Source organism: Aptenodytes patagonicus, chromosome 23 (assembly GCF_965638725.1).
Source record: "Aptenodytes patagonicus chromosome 23, bAptPat1.pri.cur, whole genome shotgun sequence".
Lineage (NCBI taxonomy): Eukaryota > Metazoa > Chordata > Aves > Sphenisciformes > Spheniscidae > Aptenodytes > Aptenodytes patagonicus.
The window spans coordinates 217,286-242,053 of record NC_134971.1 but is presented as its reverse complement, the minus strand read 5'-3'; the positions used below and the strand labels follow the sequence as shown (position 1 = coordinate 242,053).

General features: G+C 49.6%; 2 protein-coding genes across 3 annotated transcripts; both read left to right on the top strand.

Annotated features, from left to right (window-relative positions):
• The first annotated feature begins 317 nt into the window (after positions 1 to 317).
• Positions 318 to 15,900, top strand: HYOU1 (hypoxia up-regulated 1). Its single transcript, XM_076358359.1, has 24 exons — positions 318 to 411; positions 720 to 813; positions 2,100 to 2,178; positions 2,470 to 2,624; positions 2,730 to 2,806; positions 3,770 to 3,951; positions 4,552 to 4,667; positions 5,432 to 5,615; positions 6,058 to 6,192; positions 7,102 to 7,184; positions 7,284 to 7,416; positions 7,748 to 7,935; positions 8,214 to 8,352; positions 8,465 to 8,525; positions 9,292 to 9,374; positions 9,993 to 10,181; positions 10,343 to 10,542; positions 10,712 to 10,799; positions 11,427 to 11,549; positions 11,912 to 12,045; positions 12,562 to 12,646; positions 13,129 to 13,381; positions 14,217 to 14,300; positions 14,841 to 15,900. Exons 1-24 carry the CDS (start codon positions 348 to 350, stop codon positions 14,900 to 14,902), a joined length of 2,991 nt encoding a protein of 996 aa, XP_076214474.1. The 5' UTR covers positions 318 to 347; the 3' UTR covers positions 14,903 to 15,900.
• Positions 15,901 to 16,160: 260 nt separating this feature from the next.
• On the top strand, positions 16,161 to 24,736 carry SLC37A4 (solute carrier family 37 member 4). 2 transcript variants are annotated; one of them, XM_076358547.1, is made up of 9 exons: positions 16,161 to 16,387; positions 16,516 to 16,748; positions 18,083 to 18,326; positions 19,656 to 19,814; positions 20,211 to 20,296; positions 21,265 to 21,378; positions 21,677 to 21,742; positions 22,790 to 22,928; positions 23,218 to 24,736. In XM_076358547.1, the coding sequence occupies exons 1-9, from the start codon at positions 16,240 to 16,242 to the stop codon at positions 23,382 to 23,384; spliced, it is 1,356 nt and encodes a 451-aa protein (XP_076214662.1). In that variant the 5' UTR covers positions 16,161 to 16,239; the 3' UTR covers positions 23,385 to 24,736. The 2 variants fall into 2 exon arrangements, with proteins under 2 accessions (XP_076214662.1, XP_076214663.1); XM_076358548.1 differs by lacking the exon at positions 21,677 to 21,742 and having other exon boundaries at positions 16,163 to 16,387.
• Positions 24,737 to 24,768: the final 32 nt, after the last annotated feature.

Below are 24,768 nucleotides of genomic sequence, written 5' to 3'. Positions count from 1 at the left end.
GTCGCGCGCGCGCGCAACAGGCGGGTCGCACGCGGCTCTGTTGCTGTGCGGTTGCGCGCGCACGCGTACGTATGATGTCACCACGGATGCCCCGCCCACCCCCTCTCGTCGCTCCGCCCCTGCGCCCCTGGCCAATGGGACCGAAGCTGCCGTCGCGTCCGCTTCCGGTTTCTCTTGACGTGGCCCAATGGGGTCGCGCGGACCGCCGGGATTGGCGTGCGGGTGCCGGCGCCGGTGGCCGCGCCAATGAGCTCGCGCCGCGTCCGGGCCGGGGGTTGCGCGAGGCGCCGGGGCCGCTGCCGCAGCACCAGCACCTGCCGGCGGGCCGGGCCGGGAGGGCGGCGAGGATGGCGCGGGTGCCCTGCTGGGCGCTGGCCTGGCTGCTCTTCTCCTGCCGCCTGCCCGGCGCAGGTACGTCGTGCCCGCCGGCGGCGGCGGGGCTCCCGGGCCGTTTCCCGCCGGGGCCGGGGTGCTCGCGGTGCGAGGCCGACCGAGGGCCGGCTTGCCGGCGGCTCTCGGGCAAGGCGTGGGGCGGTGAGCGGCCGGCGCAGCCCTCCTCTCTCGGAGCCGCCGGCTGCCCCTCGGTGCTTCGGTACCGTCCCGCCGCGGTTCCCTCCGAACGACCCGGCCCGTCCCAGGCCGCTCGGTACCGGGAACGAGTTTGGTCTCCTGCAGCGTAGGTTCTTACTGAAGGCTTTTTATTTCCTCGCGTGGCACAGAGGCTGCGGCGGTGATGTCGGTGGACGTGGGCAGCGAATCGATGAAGATCGCCATCGTGAAACCCGGGGTGCCGATGGAGATCGTCTTAAACAAGTAAGCAGCCGTTCCTCCAGCCTGTTCCCGTGCTGGTGTCGAAGACGTGACACGGGGGGCTTCTGCCTGTTCTACTGGGCCTTGAGACGTCGTCGCAAATGCCGTGAGGAGGCAGTGACTCGGGGTAACGAGGGTTCAATTAACGCTGTTCCTCTGTGGTGAGGGGAAGGTGCCCATCCTCTAATTCAGGGTTCCCCAACTTGCTTCCTGCCGCCGGCGAGCAGCTCTTGAGCATCGTTCGGGGCAGCAGGGCAGCGGTTCAGGCCTCGACCTTACCCGAGGGGCGCTTGGTTGCGCTCTGGGGGCCTCTTAAGCAAGGAACCCAAAGCCTGCGTGATTGAGGACGTGCTGTTGTTCAAATGTGGAAGGGCGTAGTATCATGTTCTTGCCTATCCAGTTAAGAAGCCTGATTCTCAGCTCTCCATAAGGGAACCCAGAGGTGGGCTTGTTTTGCTGCAGCTGTTCAGAACCTGTACTCGTTTGTGAAACAAATAAAGCTCTCCTTTCACTTGGCTGCTGTGGCTGCAGCCCGTCCCCAAGACGGGCTGAATGAAAAACCTGCAGTTGGGAGAGGATGTACGGTCAGGAACATCCTCATTTTCTGGGAGTCTAGACTGAGAGATAAATGGATTTTTCACCCAGCTCCCTGAACTTGGCAGTCGTTGATAGAATGAGGGAACTGTCTCGCTTTGCTCGCTGGTGGAGGAAAGCAAGAATAAAGCAAGTCTTGTCTAAGTACAAAGCAGCACGTTCCAGAAGGCTACTTGTGAACCTTTCTTCTTCGTGGCAAGTCGTTTTGTTGTAGCCTTACGTTAGAGAATTGATAATGTGTTATGAGGCATTTGGAAGTGGGTAGTGTGCCCTGAGCTTAGTGGACAACTTTAAGCCATTTCGTAGTTATCGTAGTGCAGTACTTACCGTGGTGTGCTAATGCATGAGTTGGAGCAGAAATGAGTCACCTCTCGTTAAGTTCGCTTGTGTTATGGGAAAAAGAACAATCTGCCCACCACAGCTTTGACTGTGAATTTAAAAGATGTCTGCCCGTGTTTCGGTAAAGCACGTTATTTGCCAGTGTCTTGAGGAACATCAGGAGGTATGAAAGCTCTGAAGGGAGGCGCTGCTATTGCAGCCCTTCAGATGAACGGCGGCTGGCCTTCCTCTCCGTAGGTGGTATCTGAGCACCTTCCCTTAGTCTTTCTGAAATGGAAACAATGCCCTTCCTCTCTAGGGACTCTGTATTGAATGTTCACCTGTTTTGACTGGTTTATTCTTCTCTTTCTACACAGGGAGTCACGAAGGAAAACACCCGTGGCTGTTTCTTTGAAGGAGAACGAGCGTCTCTTCGGCGATAGCGCGCTAGGAATGGTAAGTGTTCTTGCTACTCGTCTCACCAGCTGCAGTTCCTGTACACAGAATATATGTTCCTACTGCTGGGTCCTTCGTGATAAATGTCTGAGCTAGGAAGTTTTATTTCTTGTCCTGTATTTCTCATCTCCTTGGTGTGTTACTGGCTTTCTGCACTGGCTCTTTGCGTACCGGTCTTGTGCTCCTAACTCCCATAACAAGAGCTGTTCACCACATAGCTTGGGAGAGGTTTGTCTGACAAGAGCAAAGCCGAAGAGACGCAGCTGGGTGATGTGCTTTTTCTTTCTGCAGTCCATAAGGAGCCCCAAAGTGGCATTCAGATACTTTCAGGATCTGCTGGGTAAGCATGTCGATAACCCCCACGTGGCGCTGTACCGGTCCCGATTCCCAGAGCATGAACTGGTGAAGGATGAGAAAAGGCAGACCGTTATCTTCAAGCTATCCCAGTAAGTGATTGCGTCTGTGTTCCTTGTGGGTGGGACTTCGGCTGCCAGGCTTCTACAGCTGACTCTGTTGTTGCTGTAATTTTCTTTCCTGTCTGTTTCTTGTAGAACGATACAGTATTCTCCAGAGGAGGTGCTGGGGATGGTCCTGAACTATTCACGTGGTCTGGCTGAGGAATTTGCAGGTTGGAAGGATTTAGCTGTTTCTTACAGTACCTGTGTGTGTGTTTGTATATTATAGGATTTGAGTAGAGACCGAAGGTGGTTGAAAACCCGTGGATTTTTAGAAACAGGACATTGGGTCTCTTCAGCCGTAGGCTGTAAGCAAGACTTAGCAGCTATCAGGTCGTCATTAGTTTCTAATATGATGTGAGTTTGGGGTGTTAATCCTATTTTTGGGGGCAGGCACCCCAGATCCCACCCAACCTTGTAGTGAAGAAGCCTTACTGGCAATCTCTGGAGAAAGAGTGAAGTGTTGTCTCACTCGTGTGTGTGACTAGAGCGGAGGCGCGTTGGTGGGTAACTGCAGGGGAAGAGGGAAGTGGCTCTGTTGAAGTCTGTGTTGTAACCGGTCTGGATGGAGACTTGCTGCTGGAGCTGAACTACAATTAAAGAGCAAAAACTGCCCTCTGTTGTGAAACTTGCTAACGGATAAGAGACTGTCATGCATTTTCCATGCTGTGTTGCTAGTGAAATACCACAGTAATGAAAATTGGGTGAATTTCGTTGACATGTTTGACTTGCATCGTTACTAGGAGGCTGTGTGTTGTTTGGTTAGTAATGCTAAAGCCAGTCCAAAGACTTTTTTACTCTGGAGAGTGAACATAATCCAGTGATAAAGTAGGTCTCCATAAAGATAATATTTGTTGAAATCTGAGGCATCCCAGAGCATTTGAGAGTATCCTAACATGTGAAAGAGAGGTCAGTAGACACGTGGCTTTGCGAGCATCTGTAAAGCCTGCTTGGTTTCAACAGGACGCAGATAGGATTCATCCCTAATGATCCTGGCTGCTGATGCTGCTTCAGGATTGCATTCTGGATGAGTCTCTACCTCGGATTCTCTGGCTTTGCTACCGTCACCCCGTTATAATGAGTCTTGGCACGTGGCTACACTGATGGAAAAAACATGTTCCCTGCAACTCTTTCAGAGCAGCCCATCAAGGACGCGGTGATCACTGTTCCTGCCTACTTCAACCAGGCGGAGAGGAGAGCAGTTCTGCACGCCGCACGCATGGCCGACTTGAAGGTGCTGCAGCTGATAAACGACAACACTGCTGTAGCGTTGAACTATGGAGTTTTTAGGAGGAAAGACATCAATGCCACCGCACAGGTAGGTGGAGTTGGGAGATGCGGAGAGTCCCGTGCAAGTGCCTGCATGTGGGGGAGAAAGTGCTGCAGGTAAAATCAAAAGGACTTAACTGTGAGGAAGTGGACTCTGCTAGTCAACCAGTCTCCTCTGTTTTCATGTGTTCATCAACAAGAGGAAGAGGTGAAACCCTATGTGAATACATGGTGAAGCCCGAAAGCTTCTGGAGTGAGGGCAGGTGGCTGGGAGTTCCCATTTTGTAAACCTGTGTTTGCTCCTTGCCCATCAACCATGGGGGAATAACATTAGCCATTTCCTAAGGTATTGGAATACCCACTCTGAAATACTTGATTTTCCTGAGGTTGAAGAAACTTTTAAAGAGCAAAGCTTTGTTTTCTGATCTATGAAACGGATGGAAAAAGTTTTCTTGTCCGCTTGTGTCAAGCGTGACCTGGAACATCTCCTGTGTTTGATCAAAGTACGAGTCCTGTCATTACAGTATAAAGCCAGGCTAGGGAGCGGATAGTCTTGGCCTGTATCAAGCTCGGACAGCAGTGGGTTCTTTCCTTATTCATGGGGGATATCCAGGTGTTTCTGCTTCACCGTCCCAGCTTCTCTTTTCAGAATATCATGTTTTACGACATGGGAGCAGGAAGCACCGTTTGTACTATTGTTACGTATCAGACAGTGAAAACTAAGGACTCGGGAACCCAACCTCAATTGCAGATCCAGGGCATTGGGTAAGAATTCAACATGAGTTGCACAAACCCCACAGGTCTCAGGAAAGAAACCATTTGTTTCACAGTCTCTTCTAAATGTGGAATTTTGCGGTGAGGCTTCAGCACAGTAATTTGGATGGCAGAGTGGGAAATGTTTGGAGCGAGAAGGCTCCAGTTGGTAATAATTCTCGTGTCGCTGTCTTATGCAGAAGGTAACTGAGAACTTCCAGGAGCCCAGGAGGCAACCAGTATACTTAATTTGCTTCAGGCTTGCTTTTTTTTATAGCCTCAAGCCACGTTAGCGTAATTCCATTTCCTATAATCTCACAGATGTAGAGCCTGTCAGTTTGAAAAAGCAGAATATCCTTCCAGAGAGGAATGAAAATGCAGTGCGTTTGCCAAATAAGGAGGGGGGGTGCTGTGAATCGCCAGCCCGGCAATTTTAACTCCAAAACGTTTATACTGCTGTTTCCAAGAAAATACCTGAGATGGTTATCCTTTGGCTTCTCAGCTGTTTGACGTGCTTGACAATAAGGCCTTTACCATAAATGTAATGAAGTTTCCTGCTCAAAGGCTGTTGTGGTGGTGAATCTTTCTTTTCTTTGTTTCATTATAATGTGTTATTTTTGGAACAACCGTTGTTCTTTCACAGTCAATCACAGCCGATAGTGCTGCAGCTACTTTTGACCGCTTGCTGCTCTGCACATTTGTGAAATAAGACATGAAGTTTGTTTGTATCTCAGTTCGGTTTAAGTTGTTACATCTCCGTTCGTTCTTTTGCTCAGGTTTGACCGTACTCTTGGAGGTTTAGAGATGGAGCTTCGTCTCCGGAACTATTTGGCGAAACTCTTTAATGATCAGCACCCTTCAAAAGACGTCCGAAAGAATCCCCGGGCCATGGCCAAACTACTGAAGGAGGCCAACCGCCTGAAAACTGTCCTGAGCGCGAACGCTGACCACATGGCACAGGTCTGACCTTCTGTCACAGGGTTTCCAGCTTTTTTAGGACTGAGGGCGGGGCGGGTTAAGGACAGGTGTGTAGGAACGCTGTCCCTCTGCAGCGTTGGTGTGCTGAAGAGCATCGCTCCTGGTGTTCCAGGGGTGGTGGGGGCACTGGTGGTTCCTCTCAACTTGTGCCCACTTAGTACCACCGGTGATTAAATGAGTGGATTGGGTGAGAGCTAGTCGTGTGAAGCTTGGTAAATAAACTTTCACTGAGAGAAGCTGTCTGTTATATCCACATTCCATTCTCTTGTCACCTTAGCAACGGCAGGGTTCGGATGAGTGCGGTAGGGTCCCAGGTGCGTTAAGAAAGCTGGAACTTTCTGCACGCTGGGCAAGTCAGGCAAGGGTTTTGCTTGGGGAATGTTCCACGAATAACTTCATTCTGGCTGTTTTTTTTTCTGAACAGATTGAGGGGCTACTGGATGACATCGACTTCAAGGCCAAGGTCTCAAGGCAAGAATTTGAGGATTTGTGCTCTGACTTGTTCCAGCGAGTCCCAGGACCTGTGCAGCAGGCTCTGAGCAGTGCAGAGATGAACCTGGTAGGTTTAGGAATGCATTAAGAAGGCTGAAGTTTCTATGTACGGAGCTGCTGTCGTGTCATGATCAAAGCATCAGTGATTGTGTTATCAGCACTGCTGAGAGCTGCAGATGCCTGCTATTGTAATAGAGCGGTGGTGCTGCTGCAGTGAGGTTACCTGCCGCGGTGTCAAGCAGGAGTCTGTCATGGCTCCCTGCGCTATGCACCAGAAACAAAGGACTTGGAGGAGGCGTTTCTTTCTGTTAAAAAACTTTACTCTTGGGCTGGAGGTTTGAAACACTGATCTTTCCTTTTTTTTGTCTCGGATGCTGGTTCTGGTCCCTCTTCTGGAGCTTTCTTTCAAAGTGCCTGGAAACAGAATTATTGCTGTTCAGGCTTCTCCTTTGAGCGCTCCCTTTAGAAGCCCTGTTGCGGACTGCAGTTGGACCAAATGCGGTGCAGTCTTTTGGAGAGACTTACTGCATTGTTAAACGCTCACTTTCCAGGGTGCCGGGACGCTCCTAAGCATTTTTTGGCTCTGGTAGTCAATGCAAGATGCTGAGTCACCTCTCAGAGTCCGGGTTTCCATCTGTTCTGGTCCAGCTTGCTGTCCGAGTCACTGGCTCCTCTGGTGTGAAACTGTAGTCTGTCTAATTTTGAATCGAGTCCCACGTTTCAGGTGACTTGAAGCAGCGGTCATGTTGTCCCTGTTTGCCAGACCTGGCTCCAGGTTCCTCATGTCAGCATGGCTTGTGTCAGCCTGGCTGAGATCTATCAGGCACTGACGCGCACCGGGCCGGCAGGACGTAGCATGGGTATTCTCAGAGCACCACGTCAGTGCGTGGTGATGGGGGAAGGAGCGTAAGGAAGCCCTGAACTTAGCTTTCCAAAATTGCTTTCTCAAGACAAGGTGACTGTTTCCAATCCCTAGGATGGAATTGACCAGGTGATTCTAGTTGGCGGTGCCACACGGGTCCCCAAAGTGCAGGAGGTTTTGCTGAAAGCTGTGGGCAAGTGAGTATGTGAGGTCCCCTTCTAGTCTGTCTCCTATTGACAAGTTGCTGTTCATGGCAGCGGCTGCAAAGCTGACGTCTGTTGCTTTTCACTTCGTAGAGAAGAACTTGGCAAGAATATCAATGCCGATGAGGCTGCTGCTATGGGTGCCGTCTACCAGGCAGCTGCTCTGAGCAAAGCCTTTAAGGTGAAGCCTTTCGTTGTTCGGGATGCCGCTGTGTTTCCTATCCAGGTAACCCTTGGCTTGCTTTCTCTTGTGCAAGGTGTGGGTAAATGGGGCTGTGCTGGGAGAAATGTTCCAGGTGACCTGTTGGATTCCTTTGAGCAAGGAAGTTGTGGAGATCTTTCTGCCAATCTAATAAAGAAAGCAGAAGAAAGTCGGCCCTACTGTAGAAGTGCTGTATCCAAGAAGCCAGGCATATAGAAACATCTGTTGAGAAATACTTGCCTGTCCCCCAACTTTTGCACGAGGTAGAGCAGCCAAATGCTGCGGAAACCTCTGACGTAAGATGCCACAGAGGAAGTTTGCAGTTGCTGAGTCATATTTTCTGTTTGTCATGCAGGTGGAGTTTACTCGTGAAGTTGAGGAGGATGATAAATCCAAGAGTTTAAAGCATAACAAGAGGATTTTGTTCCAGCGCATGGCGCCCTATCCACAGCGCAAAGTTATCACTTTCAACCGCTACACAGACGACTTTGAGTTCTATGTCAACTATGGAGATCTGTCTTTCCTGAACCAGGATGACATGCGGTGAGTTGAGGCAAGCATCTGAGCAGACAGCTCCATGGCAGTGCGATATGCCTAGCTGGAAAATTTTACTGGCAGGCAGGCCTATGAATCTGACTGGCCAGCAGCGCGTATTTGCAGATCTGTTCTCAGAGTTGTATGCGCTTTAGCAAACCGAACCGTGCTGGTTCCTTGCTTTGTGCAGTTGTCCATCACTGTAAACGTGGCTGTGAGAACTGGTTAGCTGTTCTGCAGTATTGTTATCTTAAGTTTTCTCTCTGCTTTTGTCTTTGTGGCGTCAGGATTTTTGGTTCTCTCAATCTCACTACCGTGAGGCTGAAGGGAGTTGGGGACAGTTTCAAGAAGTACTCAGACTATGAGTCCAAAGGCATCAAAGCTCACTTCAACATGGATGAGAGTGGAGTACTAAGTCTCGACCGGGTAAGCACCACCCTGTTGTGATGTTTGTCAGCCTATGTATTTTCCAGTTCCGTCCCTCTCTCCGGTATTGATGGTCCCTGCTTAAAACTAATTCTGTGCTCCCCTCTCCAAGGTGGAATCTGTGTTTGAGACCTTGGTGGAAGACAAGCTGGAGGAGGAGTCAACACTGACAAGTAAATGCTGAACTTTGATATTCGTACTGACTGTCGTGTTTTACCTGCAGTACCTGGGGTAACTAAAGCACATCATTGCCTTGAGCAGAGCAAGCACCATGGTTTTGGGACGTGGAAATTAAACGATCAGCCGTAGCCTCTGATTGTGTATACAGCTCCAAAATACCTAAAAGCCCTTTGCAGGTGGCTTCTGGGTGCTGCCAGGAGCGCTGAAATGTCATACGCTCCGAAGCTGACTATGGGATGCATTGCAGCTTGAAAAACAGGAGTTGTTTCCTCTTGATTCAGCCACAGCTGCTAATTTCAGGAGGTCTGTCCTGAAGGGAAGTCCTGCATCCACAGCCCCGCAGCAGCCTCCCTTCTCGTTGTCTGGGTTGTGATGCCCTGATCTGTGCTTTGCATTGCTCGGGTTTTAGGGCACAGACTTCCCTATAAAGAGGAGTTGGAAATCTGCCTGTTGGGAGGTGAAGGGGAGATGCAGGGATGGCTAATGCAGCCACAGGTTGAACCTTGAAGCTTTTTAGTCGGAGTTACAGATTTCAGGTCATGTTCCAGCAGAGGTAGAGGCCCTGCTTGTCTGTGCACGCAAAAACACAAAGTGAGGCCAGGGAAGGATGAGTTTCTGGAGTGTATGTAGCTAACCTACACCGCCAAGGGAGCTCCTTGGTGATCGTTATGGTTGTGAGGGGAGGAACTGACAGCTGAAGATGACTTTCTTCCTCCTTTGGATACATAATATTCTGGATTTTGTGTCTCCCATCGACAGAACTTGGAAACACCATCTCAAGCCTGTTTGGGGGCGGTGGCCCTACGCCAGAGACTGGAGAGAACCTCACAGACTCGGTTCAGGTGAGCCCCAGGGTGATTGCTAGTGGGAGGGAGCCCATGGATCTTGCTATGGCTGCTAAAGAGGCAGCGATTCATGTGAGCAGAATTAAAGGTGTCTGGCAGCGTGTCAGGATTTTAAGCATTTTCAGAAGGTGCTATATTCCTCTTGAGTTTCATGTGGCGTGCATTTAAAGAAACTTGTGATCTTTTGCTGGCAAGTCCAGCAGCGGTAGACTAATGTTGCAGGACTTGTTTCTGGGGAAGTCTCTCGTTTCTAAATTGTCCTGGAGCTCTATGGATAGGCTTCTGCCTGTGTGTTGTCTGTGCGGGTGTCTAGCAGGCTCCTTGCTTTCTCCCAGGCCGTATAGGCACAGCTGCCATTATGCTGGCAGTAGTGATTAGATTTCCTTCTAGTGAGACAAAAGCTCCTTGTCGCAATGTCATGTCCTGCACTGAAGTGACTCTCAATAAATATTCTAGCTCAGCACAGTCTCTCGCTAATGGCTGCAGTCACTGTGAGTGCTGTTTTTCATACGTACCTTTTTTGCAGAGAATTATCTGTTCTGTGAAACATTTGCATGGAATTTCTACATTAAAAACGCTGTTTTGGTTTCCCCTTTACTTGCCTGCGACGACCAGGAAGAAGAAGAGAGCCTAGCAGAAACAGGTAAAGAAGAGCAAGGGGAGAAACAAGACCAGAAAAGCAGTGCAGAAGATGCTGGTGAAGAGCAGGGAGAAGAGAAACAGCAGTCTCCAGGTCAGGCAGAAACTGCCCCTCCAAAAGCAGAGTCACAGAAAAAGGAAGAAGGCGAGAAATTAGAATCTCAGGTGAGCATCAGATTGAAGGAATGGGGCAGCGATTTCGGTGTCTGAGAATTGGAATTTCCTCAGTGGAATTCTTCTTTCCCTGTTAGTGCCCTGCCTTGGAAAAAAGGTGCAAAATCTGTCAAACTGTTCCCCTACCTGAGAATGTACTTTATCTGTTACAGGATCCCAAAGAAAACAGAGAAACTGCGAAAGAGGAAGAACCGTCCAAAAGTTCCAGTGACAGCACAGTTACCAAAACGGAGGAAGAGAAGAAGATCAAAGCACCCAAGAAGCAGAAGCTCGTCCATGAGATCACCATGGAACTGGATGTAAACGATGTGCCTGACCTGCTGGAGGATGAACTGAAGAGCTCGATGAAAAAGTATGTTTGAAACGGCTCTCCTGGGTTAAAGCTCTAGATAAAGGAAGTGAATTGCTTTGGAACGGTGATAGCTCACGTAGTGCTGCTATCCTCAGAAGCTGATGTATACAAAGTGGTGCTCATCTAAAGGCACTTACTACCTTTGATTTCTGTTCTCTTCGCGTGTTAGGCTCCAAGACTTGACAGTCAGAGACCTAGAGAAACAGGAAAGAGAAAAATCTGCCAACAGCTTGGAGTCATTCATCTTTGAGACCCAGGTAAGAGAGGGATGTAAAGAAATGAGAATTCCTGGAGAGCAGGTAGAAATGCCTTGCGCAGCTTGGCTGATCTGAATGCAGGGGACTTGTTTGAGCTGGGGGAAGCTGATTTGAAGAGCCCAGCCTTCGTCTTTCAGTCACTTTTTCTGCTACCATTAGGCTTCCCAAGCCCGTGTGGACTTGGGAGGTTTCCTCGATACAAAATGAATGCTTTCCTTCAGCGTGTCTAACACGTTACACTTTGGGTTTCCAGTATCCCTTACGTGCACTTACCTGTGTGTTTTGGAACAATTGTACTCGGGCTGTAAAGAAGCTACAGCTTCTCAAGAACCGTTGTGCAGAAGAGGCAACTAATGTTAAGTGCATGTGAAATTACGGTGGTTGGAGCTTTACCATCATATGCCTGGTGTGCACGTGTGTCTATATACCTCGTATATTGCCATCATGCTCCTGGTAATGCTAGGAGCAGGAGCTCAGATTTGGGAGGGTTGCATGAGAATCTCCTGGCTAGCGCAGGCAGCACCCCAGGAGTTCACAGTCCAGCCCAGTTGCAAGTGGGTGACCTGGTTGTTTTATGCTTCCACGCTCAGTGGTATTTGACGGGAGCCCTTGCTTTGTTCTTTTCAGGACAAGCTTTACCAAGAGGAGTACCAGTTTGTCTCAACAGAGGAGCAGAGAGAAGAAATTTCCAGAAAGCTTAGCGAGGCTTCCAGTTGGATGGAGGAGGAGGGCTACGCAGCTGCAACTAAGGTATCGCTGCGTGTAGTCAGGACACCAGTCTGCTATGACTGACATGGAAACGACCGCACGGGCTGACAGAGTATTGATCCATCTTGATCCTTTGTAATCTGGTTCTTGAAAGTCTCTTGCTTCCTCAGTGCGTTATGCACCAAACGAAATATGAAGTTCTTCCAGCCATGGGTGCGTCTTCAACAGCTTCAGCAGTAACCTGTTGATTCCACATAAAGCTTAGTCACGTGGCCCTTTTTACTGTATTGAAATAGTATATTGGATAGAGAGAATGACAAAACCTGCAGTTTTAACTTCTGAGGTTTACAATGTTAGACAGCGGGCAAACTGATTGTCTTCTTTCCCCTCTCCCCCATTTGCAGGAGCTGAAAGACAAGCTTTCAGAACTGAAAAAGCTTTGTAGGAACCTCTTCTTCCGTGTCGAGGAAAGGAGAAAGTGGCCAGAACGCCTGGCTGCCCTGGAAAGTCTGCTCAACCACTCAACCATCTTTCTCAAGTAAGAGCAAGCTGTTGGGAAGGAGAGTCGTGCAGCTCATAATGTAAGAGATGCCAACAGAACGTGACCGGATGGAACGTGGTCTGAAAGTCACTAGCGCTTCTTGAGAAAAGACGATCAAAACCCTGCTTACTAGTGCTCAGTTTTGCAGAAGCCATTAACAGAAGCATGCAGGCTCTCTTTAAACTGGGGGGACAGGAAGTGTCCAACGCTGTACGCACCACTTGCAAGCAGATTTTTCCATCTTGGTCCTATGGCCTCAGCTTTTTCTATCTTCCCTGTTTTTCTAATCTCGTGATAGCTGCATTTGCTGGCTCTGTATTCCATTCTTAGCATCCAGAGATTGATTTAGGACTCTGTTTCCTGCAAGTGCAAGAGACATGAATGTAAAATGTCCTAATTGGCTGGCATGTGCAGTGGCTAGCTGTTATTGTGATTACTGGAGCTGTAAACACTGAGTTGCCAAGGTACAGTCTGTTTGGTTTAACAGAAATCAACTTTCTTCTTATCTTTAAGGGGAGCCCGAATGATTCCAGAGTCTGATCAGATATTCACAGAAGTGGAACTGAGTACACTGGAGAAAGCCATCAATGAAACAACGGTAATAAAGGATCGAATGATTGGGGGGGGTGGGGGGGCAGTTTGGGTTGTGTTTCCCGTCTGAAGTAACGGGTCGTGTACTTTCACTCGGGGTCATGGAATAGAGCGTGCACGTCTTGTTTCTGTGCCACCAGCAAACCTCTTCTGTGTTTTAGTGTTTTCTAATGCCCAGCTTGACCCCAGACTGCTTTGGGGGGATAACGGTTCTTGTGTTGCGTGTGGACAGTTGTCTCCAGGAGGGGTGGTGTAGCCCAGTAATCTGGCTGCAGTTTCCAAAAGCAGGCACTGGCTTTTTGAGGGTTGCGTTTCTTCGTTTTGTCCTGTGTCTGGGTAGCTAAGAAGCTGGTGGAAATGTAGCAGGGAGCAGCGTTATCCTGAGTAAGTTAGAAGGCACAGGAGTGGTGACTTTGAGATAGTGTGATGTACGGTGGTTCCTGGAACCAAAAAGCATCCGAAAAGCACCTCTTCCCTCCCATCCCACAGATTTGGAAAAACGAGACACTGGCTGAACAGAACAAGCTCTCTCCTACTGAGAAACCCATCCTGCTGTCCAAAGATATAGAGCTCAAGATAGCAGGCCTGGACAGGGAAGTGCAGTATCTTCTGAATAAGGCCAAGTTTGCAAAACCCAAACCCAAAAAGGAGAAGAACACCACAAAAACCGATTCAGGCAAGAATGCTACAGCAACCTCTGAGACCGAGAACACTATCCCTCCCACGGAGGGGAAACAAGAAGGTAAGGAGCAGGTGGGGAGCGTGTATATAATTACCATGTGTAACATACTCATATCTCTCTGCCTTGAGTGACAGGGAGCTAAATAAGCGAAGATGATAGTTAACTGTGGGATCAAATGATCCTCCTCTTAGTTTTCAAAGACAGCTGGGAAAATCTAGGTATGGCAGTGTCCTTCCCCCCTCCCCCGCACTACTTGTTTGTTTGGTTTTTTTCTGTGAAGGAACAGAAAGTATTTATAAACTTCCTAGGATGGTTAGTCAGTATCTGTCTGGTTGGCTGGCTGCCATATAAGAAAGATAAGCCATCAATTCTGTTCTGGGTGTCCAGAGCAAGTGTTCAAGGTTGTGTCCTATATCAAGGAACAGATTAAGCTGTTGATGAGAGAGGTTTGTGGCTTAGATGGACCCCAGGAAAAAAAAAATCTCTTGGGACACTAAGACTTGCAGTTTTCTGAACTTTTTAAGATCCTCAGGTTCCGAGTGCTCTGGTCCTTTTAAATCTAGACTGCTGTTTGTCAGCAGAGTTCCCTGCTGGTTCCTCTGGCCTGAGTAAGAGATCCTGCTTATAGTCACAGCTGCAAAGGTGACTTGCCTGTGCAACCAGTGAATCTCCAGGGCTTCTAGGGACATAAAGCCTGGCAGACAGAGGCAGTGAGAAAGAAGGAGCAGTTCTGTGATGCTTCTCTGAGTGTTATAGAGATCCACTGTGAGAGTGAATTACTACAGTCCTGCTGAGGCACCACAGCTGGCTCGTTTGTAAACCTCACCACTAGTCACCTAAGCTCCTGTGTATTCTTCCTTAACTTTTGCGCTGTTTCTTTCTGCTTTAAACATAGGCAAACCTGAGGATATCGGTCCAGCCAAGGAACCTCCGACAGCTGAGAAAGTAGCAACAGATGATGAGCCTGGATCGGACTCTGGTGGGTAAATGTTTAACTAACGGTCTGGAACTTGGTAGCTACAAGTGCAAGCTGTCTGTGTGCTTCTTTCCATCTTTTTAGCTGTAGGAGGTAGTAAGATGGTAGAACCCCCGATTGCGAAGCAATTGTTAATTCTGCAAAGACACAAATTTTGGTTCCTCGCTGTTCCTACGTTTTCATTGTTCCGTGTGAAGTTACAACGTACCACTGCCTCCTGCCTCGGCAGCTGCTTTATGCATTGGTCGCTGCAGTTTATAGCCGGTCCCGTAGCTGTAAGCCCGTCTTTGTTAAAGAGCTGATGTGCAGGTGTGTGTTTATTTGACCAGTCCTGTTGTGAGGACAGCAATGTTCAACAGCTGGAGGGCAGTAGTGTCTCCGGCTCTTTGGAGCTGAGTATCAGTCCTCAAAGCATTCCCCTGACTTCTGTACCATAGACTGAGAGTTTGGTGGAATACTTAATGAATGTCAGGGACTTTCAGCACTGCTTTGTATACTGTGAAAATTGTTACGGTGTGTAACTGAGTTTACTTCATTACACAGGGTCCAAAAAAGAGGAGAAGACAGAAGCTGGAGGAGAAAGCAGGAAAAACGATGAGTTATAACACCCCTGAAATCCCACTAGTGTCAACATCTATTTATTTCATGGTTACTTTCTTGTTTTTATAATGGGCCTGGTTAGTCATGATGTAAATGGAACACAGTGAACAGCCTGACAACAAAATGGGATAGAGATGTAAATTTTTTTTTTTCTTTCTGGGGATTTTGCCGCTACTAACTTAGTGAATTGGGTTTTTGTTTTTCTTATGTGTTTAAAGGTGGCAGTGTGCCCACCCAGAATTGTCTCAGTTTCAGTACCGAAGTCACCAAAGTGACTTTTCTGTGGAGAGAAAGCAGTAAAGAAACATCTGAAGCTTTAGGAAGTAACTTGGAACGTAAACTCTGTGCCACACCTCCTCTAGTGAAGATGAACATATGCATGTTCATATGCAGAAGCATATGTAGCTGAGATGGTGTTGTCTTTGCGTATGAGGCCCTCGTGTAAAGAAATTGCGTGATTTCAGCTGATGGGAGGTGTATTCTCATTTGGATTCATGGGACGGTGGAACAGAATCGGGGAGGCGGATGGCCCGTGCTTCGAGATAAGAAAGTGTCTGTTTTCCACAGACTGTTGTTAGGACCATCTCTATCCGTGCTCTGTAGCAGAGTCTGAAAACCGTGACAAAAAGATTCTGTTTATAGTTTACTACAAAATAAAGAGCTGGGAAATAGCAATACTGAATGCTAAGGAGGCTGGAAGAAGAAACGTGTTAGTGCATCTTGTAGTCAGAACAACCACTGGTAACGGACCACAGAGGAGGCACAGGGTTAGGCAAAACCAGAACTGGCACCGTTAATCGTAACTATCCTCCTTCCCCTGCATCTTGTGTACTCGGACTGGCTTCATCGTGAACCTCCATGTCCGTGGCTGTGGCCTCCCCACTCCTGCTGCGATACATGAGTGGAGTCTCTGATCGACTCACGCGGACACCTGTGAATGTGCACCTGATGTTGTTCTCCATTTTGGCCTCTTCAACCAAAAATAAAAATGACACTTCCTTGACAGTCTCTTACAAACGGTTCCGTTTGTTGCTGCCGCCGGGGTACGTGCGCGGGGACGGAACGGGGGCGGGGGGCCGCGGGGGGGGGGGGCCGCGGGGCGGGGCCCGGCGCCCAATGGGCGGGGCGGGGCGGGGCGGGTCTTCCGCGCGGGGCGGCGAGGGCCGGGGCTGCGGCAGGAGCCGGTGGCGCGAGCCGGTGGCGCTCGCCGGTCCCTCCGCCTCCGCCTGCGCCGTCCCCGGCGTCGCCGTCCGCCGGGCCCGCGGGGCCGGGCCGTCGGCCGCCTCGCCTGTCCCGTCCCGTCCCGTCGCGTCCCCGCCTAGCCGCGGAGGAGCGCGGCGGAATGGCGGCCGGCGGGTACGGGCGGTACCGGGCCGTGATCTTCGCGGCCATGTTCGTCGGGTACACGCTGTACTACTTCAACCGCAAAACCTTCTCGTTCGTCATGCCCGCCGTCATGGCCGAGGTGCCGCTGGGGAAGGACGAGCTGGGTGAGTGCCGGTCCCCGGGCCCCCCCCCGGGCCCCCCGCTGCCCTGCCTGCTCGGTGCTGGCTTTAACGGGTGAGCAGGTCGCCGTGCCGCCCGGCTGAGGCGCGTCTCGGGCTCTGCCCCGCCGCAGGTCTCATCACCAGCAGCCAGTCCGCAGCGTATGCCATCAGCAAGTTTGTCAGCGGCGTCCTCTCCGACCAAATGAGCGCCCGCTGGCTCTTCTCGTCCGGCCTCCTGATGGTGGGCTTGGTCAACGTGGTCTTCTCCTGGAGCTCCACCGTCACGGCCTTTGCTGGGCTCTGGTTCCTCAATGGCTTGGCCCAGGGACTGGGCTGGCCGCCCTGCGGGAAGATACTGAGAAAAGTAAGTGGTTTGGTGGAAAAGGCGAGGGGGAAACTTCTCACTTCTCTTCCTCTAAGCTCTCCTGGCAGCAGGTCTGTGCAGACCACGTTGCAGGAATGCTTGCTCTGAATTCAAAGGAACCTGCACCTATTCCTGCCTCCTTCAAACCAAGGAGGTCGAAACCACTAGCTGTGCTTTCTTCTGCCTGCAGAGCAAGCTTCCGTGCACAAGGTTCTGCTGCTTCTAGCAAAGATTCAAAAAGTTGCTCAGCCCTTGCATTTATGCGCCTCAATTCTAGCTCAGTTTGATAAGTAACATCTCCTGGTAGCAGACCTTCTCCACTGTAAGAGACATCATTTGTCGGAATCCAGTATTTTCAGCGTGCAGACAGAGGTCTGCTCATCTCTTTGCCGTGGCGGAGTTTTGCTGCTGGGCAAGGAGCGATGAGCAGAATTCCATCTGCACGCCCACGGAACTCAGGAATTGCAAATTGCAGGCTGCTCAGGTAGAAAACTGGGTAATGTACGGAGGAACAGCGTGAGTCGAGCCCCTAAGCTGTGTGTATTTGGGTTTTGTGACAATCTAAATGGAACAGATTGATTTCTACCTTAGGGCAGAAGGAAAGGAGGTCAGCTGTGTGCTAACCTCTCTTGAAAGGTGTAAAATCCAGGAATGCACGTACTTGCAGGACGAGGGGAGATGAACAACTGCCTTGCCCTTCTGTGAGGCATCTAGCCTCATCTAGCTGGCAAGAAAAGGACCGTCCGGGATGGTTGTGTGCACGGAAAGGAAGTTCCCGAATAACGGAAACAATACACATAGCATTTTCTGAAGGCGTTTGGGAATGTAGCACTCGGACATTTTGCTGCTGACAACCACCACCCAAGCGGTTCTGGCTCTGAGTGTACGTTGCAATGCAGAGCCGATCGTGGCTGATACTTAATGCAACAGCGAGTCCTAAAGTTACCCTGTGACTCTCTGTGTACCTGTTCACGGTCCTGTGCCAGCAGACCTTTCCAGGGGGACGCTGTTCCTAGCAAGTGAGTACGCAGACCCGTGTGCTCTTAAATTTGCCTCTCCTGGCCCACGTCTCAGTTTCATCGTCTGTAAATGGAAATAACTCTGAGCTGGCTCGTGGTATGAGCACCTGTCAAGCTCCTGTAGCTGACACTTGCGTAACGTTTGGAGTTCCCTGCGTGACTAAGGTAGCAAAGAGTAGGCACTGCCTTTACCTGCTTTTGTAGATCTCGGTCTGAATTGCCGCGAACCCACAGCATGGGCCTCAGTTGAGGATTTTTAGGTGCAGCATCACTCTCTTTCTCAGACCTCATGCCGTTTTTCTTGTTGTTGCACAGTGGTTTGAGCCTTCCCAGTTTGGGACTTGGTGGGCAATCCTGTCTACAAGCATGAACTTGGCTGGAGGCTTAGGCCCCATTGTCGCTGCTCTCATGTCTCTGAACTACGATTGGCGCATGACTTTGTCCTTCTCTGGCTTCATCTGCGTGGTTGTCTCTTTTGTTTGCCTTGTCCTGATTAAAAACGAGCCGTCGGATGTTGGGCTACCCAACATTGAACAAGGAGCCAAGAAAGGGAAGAAAGGTGAGCACGAGACTTCACTGTAAGCGGGCAGGCGCGGGAGAAGGTGCGGTGCCTTCTGTCTGTGTTCTGGTGCAAATGTGTCGGCGCTCAGTGTACTGAGACCTCCATCCTTCCCACTTCCCGAAATCACTGCTCGGCGGGATGTGTGTAAGGGGTTGTTTTCAGCAGCCTTATTCTGGTAACTGTTGAGCAGCAACAACTTCTGTTGAAGTTATAAATCGTATAAACCAATCCCCAGTGTAATCTTGCAGGAAGGTGCTGGTGTACAGGCTTCTGAGACTGTCACAGCAAAGTGCAGCAGAGCAGAGGAAGAGCCTGCCCGCCAATCAGTTCTGTTCCTTGGCCTGCCAGTGACCGTGTGTGCATCGCTGAGACGCTCGCGGCTGGCTGTTTCATCTCCCCGTCTGTCTAATGTCTTCGTACTAACAGTGCCCTCGTTTTCTTGGGGCTTTATTTGCTTAGACTGTGAGCCGAGTCTCCTGGGGGGTACTGGAGAGAGAGAAACAACGCAACAGCGGGGAATGCTTCCTTAAGCCTGACCTTCCTCTCCTCCATGTTACCAGAGGACAGGCAGTTCTCCCCTCACCCCGCCGTGGGTTCTCTTGACCCCTGGCTTGCGGTGGACTCTGCTCAGTGTTTTCTGTCCTAACCTAGGACATCTAGTTAGTAAATGTTTGTTCAGACCACTGAGTATGGTGCTTCTCTGAAAGCAGAACAGGTAGAGGGGAATTGCAACAGAGGTTTGCTGTAGGATTTTAAAGGCCAGTGGAAACTCAGCCTACCTTCCACGCTGTCCTGCGATGCCTGTGCTGCTAGACTTGAGCTCTTTGTGTACCAAACCAATATTGCTTCCCCAGAGTGTTTTCTGGGGAGGGTAGGTTTGTAGGCGCTCTTGGGTGACTGATGCAAAAATAAAGGTAGCACCTGAAAGTCAGCATCTTTCTTTGGGTCTGTGTAGTGGCTTTCATAGGCAGAGCTTAAAAGCACTAGCGCAAAGTCTGGAGAAGCAGATCATTTTTCTAACAACCTTTGTGAAGGGTTTATTGGCAACCGCAATACAGAAAATTACTGGGAGTAGTGTTTTGATTATTCTTTTGAAATCTTTAATGAATGTGGAATAAATTGACAGAAAAGATTCTGAAATCACAGCAAACCCAGAACGAGGGGGAGGTAAAGCCATTCACTACCAGTAGCTATGAATATCTCCCTCTGTAAGTATGTCCTTATGCATGAATCCTGCTTGCGGATGTGTCTGTAGTGCCACTGAGTCGGTGTGGTTCAGTAGCTGTGCTCAAGCAGTAGTAACGTTCCTCCTGATCTTCCTTGCAGGTTCCTCCAGCGAAAATAGCACTTTGACAGAGCTGCTGCTCTCGCCGTACCTCTGGGTGCTCTCAACAGGCTACCTGGTCGTTTTTGGAGTCAAAACATGCTGTACCGACTGGGGACAGCTCTTCCTGATCCAGGAGAGGGGACAATCCATGCTTGTGGGTAAGATGCAAAGCTGCATTTTTAAGCTTTGTGGCTGCAATTTGGGAGGTGTGGCAGAGAGCTCGACTGGGTACAGCAAAAGGATGCAGGCACCTCCATCTGAGGGACTTGTTTGCTTACCTCCTACCTGTCCGTTTAGATACATGTAGTTATTGAAATAACTCACTGATGAAGTTACTGCATGCGCCGAGTGCCCCAGTGCTGTCTTGCGCCAGGGCCCTCCTGGGACTGGCAGACGGGCATTCCTGTACAAGGATGAGCTGGAGGGTCTTGTCCAGAAGAGCTGCTCTGAGCTCACGGTGAGCTGACAGCAGTTGAGCTTGGTCTAAAGCATGCAGCAGCTTTGCTGTTGTGACCGAACCTGATGGCCTGTTCTTTGCTTCACCTACGTTCTAGGTAGTTCCTACATGAGTGCCTTGGAGATTGGGGGTCTGGTAGGAAGCATTGCTGCTGGATACCTTTCTGACAGAGCGGTAGCAAGAGTAAGTAATCTGGACCCTCAGCTGTGCTGGGCAGTTGACACAGCGTCAATTTGAGCTGCTTCAGAATTTTTACATTTGTTTTTGGCTTCCTTCATGAGTGCTTAAAGATGATCCCCCCCCGCCCCGATACCTGCACTGGTAGTGGAGCAGAATGCTCCCCTTGTTGATGTTGCTCTGGAGATTCAGGATACTCAGAATGCAGAGGTAGGGAGCGGCTGCCTCACGCTAGAAAACAGCCATTCTCAGTACCACGTTTCTTTCTTCTGTCTTCCCAAGCTCTTCTTTCGGATGCAGGTCTGTGTCTAAACTACCCTGCTTTGAAATGGGACTTTTGAAAATCAGACCCATCTGATTTGTTAACCCATCTCTTTCCCTTCATGCGGAGGTGGGTTGGGAGGGACACGACCCATCTCAACAGCTTAACGAAGGTGCTCAGTCAGGGTGGTGTTGCCACTGCGTGGTACAACTGAGAAACAGGCCTGTACCCAGTCCTGCTGTGTGCATGAGGACAACTGCTGAACACCCTAGAAGGTGTTGGGAAATATGTATGCCGATGTTAGGGATTGAGATACGCCTGTCAGGTTTAAGATGTTTGATCTGTTTGATTTGTTGGCTTTACTGTGCTCTCCAGATTTCCGTGTTGAAAGAGATCTGGTTGTTAACAGTTGCCTTCCGGCTGAAAAAAACCCCGCACTAAAATCCAGTGGTGGGATCTGAAGCCAAATTCAGGGTGGAAACAGGGCGCAGTTGATAACCAAAGTATCATTCATCACTAAGAGCTTCTTGTTTAGCACAGTTTGACTGCGGGCAGGCCTTAAAGCAGACCAAGAAGTCTTGCTAAAAGGTGTGCTTTTGATGCGCCATCCATATTTCTGACTGGGCTGTGTGGACGGCGTTAGTTACTACAAGTATAAAATGGAAGGAGTCCTTCCAGTTTCCAACCCTCAGTTTCCCTTCCTGTGTTACAGGTGGGTCTGTCAAGCTACGGGAATCCTCGGCATGCGCTGCTGCTTTCCATGATGGCCGGGATGTGTGTGTCCATGTTTCTCTTCCGCGTCACAGTCACAGGCGATTCTCCCAAGGTAATCCATGCACGAGCAGCAGGCCATAAGTTGTAGGGATAGCCCTTTAATGGTGAGGAGCTTGATGAGAGGGAGCGTGACTCTTTTCTTCACCCTTCCCAAGAACTGTAAGTTTGCATTTTCTTTGTCTGCGCTACAGAGAAGCAGGCCAACTTAGTCTGGTTTGGACTGCTTCTGCTGCCTAAGTCGGCTTGGGTAGCTTGCGTTACCGGCTATAGTGTAGACATGACTCGCATCTGCCCTAATGGTTGCTAAATAAATGAAACGTCTTTTCTCCTTTCCTTTTTTTCTTCTTCAGGAAAATCACTTCTGGACTGTAGCCTTGCAACCTCTAGCTGATCTTACAGGCCTAAAAGAACATGAGGTTTCTGCCTTGCATTTTTTTCTCCCTCTGCCTGTTTCTGCTTTCGCTGATCTGCCTTTTTCCTGTCCTGGGAGGTTGGTTAGCACTCCAGAACTTAGAACCAGGGCATTGAGAAGATTACTGTAAGTTTTGTAAAAGAAACCTTTTCTTGTAATCATTTGATTACACTAACTGACTTTAAAAGTCTGAATATAAACTTTTTAAGTTCTTACATAGAAGGTTCTGAGGACGTTTGTTTGTCAGGTAAAATGTATCCAGTTAAGGGGTCTTGTGAGCGAGGTCAGGAGGAATGATTCTGTTCCTGCAGATGCCTTCCTGCTTCACTTTGGCAAGTGTTTTCCTAACTCTTTGTTTCTGTTTCCCATCTGGAAAATGAGATGGCACTTACTTCCTTCTGGGCATCTTGAAATGGTGTTTATAGTTCAAAAAGCATGCTGTAATCTTGAGATGGTCAAGTTACTTATCCTTTTTTGTCCTTTCACAGGTGACTGATAAATTCTGAGCCAGGTAGTTTTCTTAGAGCGTAAGCTAACACTGAAGTTCTGACTGTTGGGTTTTTTTGGTTTTGTTTCTGTGTTTGTTCAGTGACGTAGAGGTTATCAGAGAGTGGCTGCTGGCAAATAAAGATGCTCTGATCAGTCACTTGCATCTACAATGAGAACAGCTTTTACTTGGTCTCTCCAGGATCATTTTTAAAAGCGACTCGATTCACAGCTCTCCTGTGATTTCACGGGCTCATTGCCCATCTCTCTTCAATGTTCTGGTTCTCTCTTGCAAAACAGCGCATACTGTGTGTGCACGGTGTAGGGGGCAGAACTGTAGGAGAGAGGAGAGCTCGTGCTGGCCAACAAGACGGTGTGGTGGAGGTGCAGCTGGGCTGTGTGTATGCGGGGACTGTCACAGGCTTGCAGGCCAGGGAGCTGGTGTGAGCCCGAAAATGTCAAAACCCCCTCGTACCGTGCATAGGCTCTGAGATTTGTCAGCAGCTGCTGATTGACAGTGGTAAGATGCACAGAGCCTGTTTCTGATCTTAACTTCTTTTGACAGCTGTGGATCCTGACTCTGGGAGCTGTGTTTGGGTTCTCCTCGTATGGGCCGATCGCCCTGTTTGGGGTTATAGCCAATGAAAGTGCCCCTGCCAACCTGTGCGGCACCTCCCACGCCATAGTGGCCCTCATGGCCAACGGTGAGTAATGCCCGTTTCCCCAAAAACCAAACAGAACCCGTGTGTGTTCTTGATGAAGCGTGGTCTGGCCCCTGGGTGCCAAGTTACTGATCACGGGAAGTCACCTAAGAAGCAGAGATAATAGAGCTGGAAGCCTCAGGGATGCTTCCTGCTGTACCTGACAGGTTTTTGCCTTGTGCTTTAAGTTCAAACCAGGCCTGAGGAATTTTTATACGTGCAAAAACAAGTATTGGCAGATAAAACAGAGACACTCAAGCGTTGCTAGTTTTCTGTTTGTTTTTCCTTACAGTTGGGGGGTTTCTGGCCGGACTACCTTTCAGTACCATTGCCAAGCACTACAGCTGGGCCACAGCCTTCTGGGTAGCCGAAATCACCTGTACCAGTAGCACGGTGGCTTTCTTCTTACTGCGGAACATCCGCACCAAGATGGGCCGGATTCCCAGGAAGGCTGACTGAGGATGAGCTGCTTGGTGAAAAGGATGCTCCCACGCCGACATGAATGATGCTCGTATTTTGTTTAACTGGCCTAGGAGTGAGTTTACCTATTGCTGCAACCTAGATAAAAATGTCTCAATTTCTCGTCCACTGTCACGTGCCTGGAGGGCACAGGGTTCCCGCTTCCGATCACTTTTTCCCTCGAGATGTGATAATTCAGCTAGTTTACATTTGCAATGATTTTACCTCCTTCTCACAGCACTGCTGGTGAAGCAAGCAGGCTTCGCAGCCTGAGCTTCTCCACTAAAAGTACTCAAAAAATGGCTGGCTTCAGGTGCTGTCACGTTTAGCTTTGCCTGTACTGTTCGTCTCGGCCATTAACTGTCAATTCAGCCTTGTTGTTCAGGGGTGCTGAAGCAAGCCTTCGCCACGTTCGTTCGTCCCGTCCAGCTGCTGTAAGCGCAGCTGTCTCGGTTTACTTAGGCGTGAGCTCCCTGCGTGCTCTCAGCCCTGGAACGGTGACAGAGCAGCGAATGACGATTATTACAGTTCAGCCTCACGGCTGACTTAAGAGCAGCGTGGCTTTAGCTTTACCCAGGATTAGCTGTTAGGAGCGAGGGTGGTGGTTTGCTCTGGACAAGCAGAACATCGATGCGGTGCTGTGGGAGGGCTCTCTGCAGCACTTGGAAGAATTAGGCTCGTGTCCAAGAAATTCTTAGCACTTCAGGGGAGACCGTTTAGAGAAGCTCCTTCTGTTGAACCGATCCTGCCCGGTGCGATTTCTGTGTAGTGTTAATGATTTGCAAGGGAGGCAGCTGCTGCCCAGTCAGCTTGTAGCGAGCACTCTGCAAATCAGCCAGGAAAATTGACCCAGCAGTAGGTATTGCGACAGCAGCTACTGCCGGCCCGCAACTTCTGCAGCTGGGTTTCGCGGAAACCTGTATCTCTAGCATTGGCTTGTATTTTTTCAGTACAAGGTGCGTAGTCTAGGATGTTTTCGGTCAAGAGCTGCATCTCTCACAGCTGTGGGCAGGGGCTTGGGCGACCTCCGAGAGTCGGCCTTAGCACAGCCGCCGCTGACAGCCAGCAGCCTTGCACCGCCAGGCCCAGCACTCTTTGCCATAAGTAGACTCAGGTTTTTAACTGGGATTTTGTTGAATATTCTTGGTTTTCCCCAAAAGGATTTACTGCTTTAAAGTCCTGGAAGAGGCAAGTTCAACTCGTGAAGAACCTGCACGCAGGTACTTTGCTGAACAGCTTGGTTGCAGGAGTAGGTAGCCAGCCTTAATTAAAACAATGGAAGTGAATTACATTTTGTACTTAATTATATGATCTTCTGCTATCTGTGAAATAAAAACGGAGCACGGTCACAAGGGCTCTGGTTGACTTATGGAGAACGGTGCAA

Coding starts and splice junctions, on each gene's coding strand:
- HYOU1 (XM_076358359.1), top strand. CDS start 348: ATGGCGCGGGTGCCCTGCTGGGCGCTGGCCTGGCTGCTCTTCTCCTGC. Junction 9,375..9,992: donor ACCTCACAGACTCGGTTCAG/GTGAGCCCCAGG, acceptor TGCGACGACCAG/GAAGAAGAAGAGAGCCTAGC. Junction 12,647..13,128: donor AAGCCATCAATGAAACAACG/GTAATAAAGGAT, acceptor CCCATCCCACAG/ATTTGGAAAAACGAGACACT.
- SLC37A4 (XM_076358547.1), top strand. CDS start 16,240: ATGGCGGCCGGCGGGTACGGGCGGTACCGGGCCGTGATCTTCGCGGCC. Junction 16,388..16,515: donor GCTGGGGAAGGACGAGCTGG/GTGAGTGCCGGT, acceptor GCCCCGCCGCAG/GTCTCATCACCAGCAGCCAG. Junction 16,749..18,082: donor GCGGGAAGATACTGAGAAAA/GTAAGTGGTTTG, acceptor GTTGTTGCACAG/TGGTTTGAGCCTTCCCAGTT.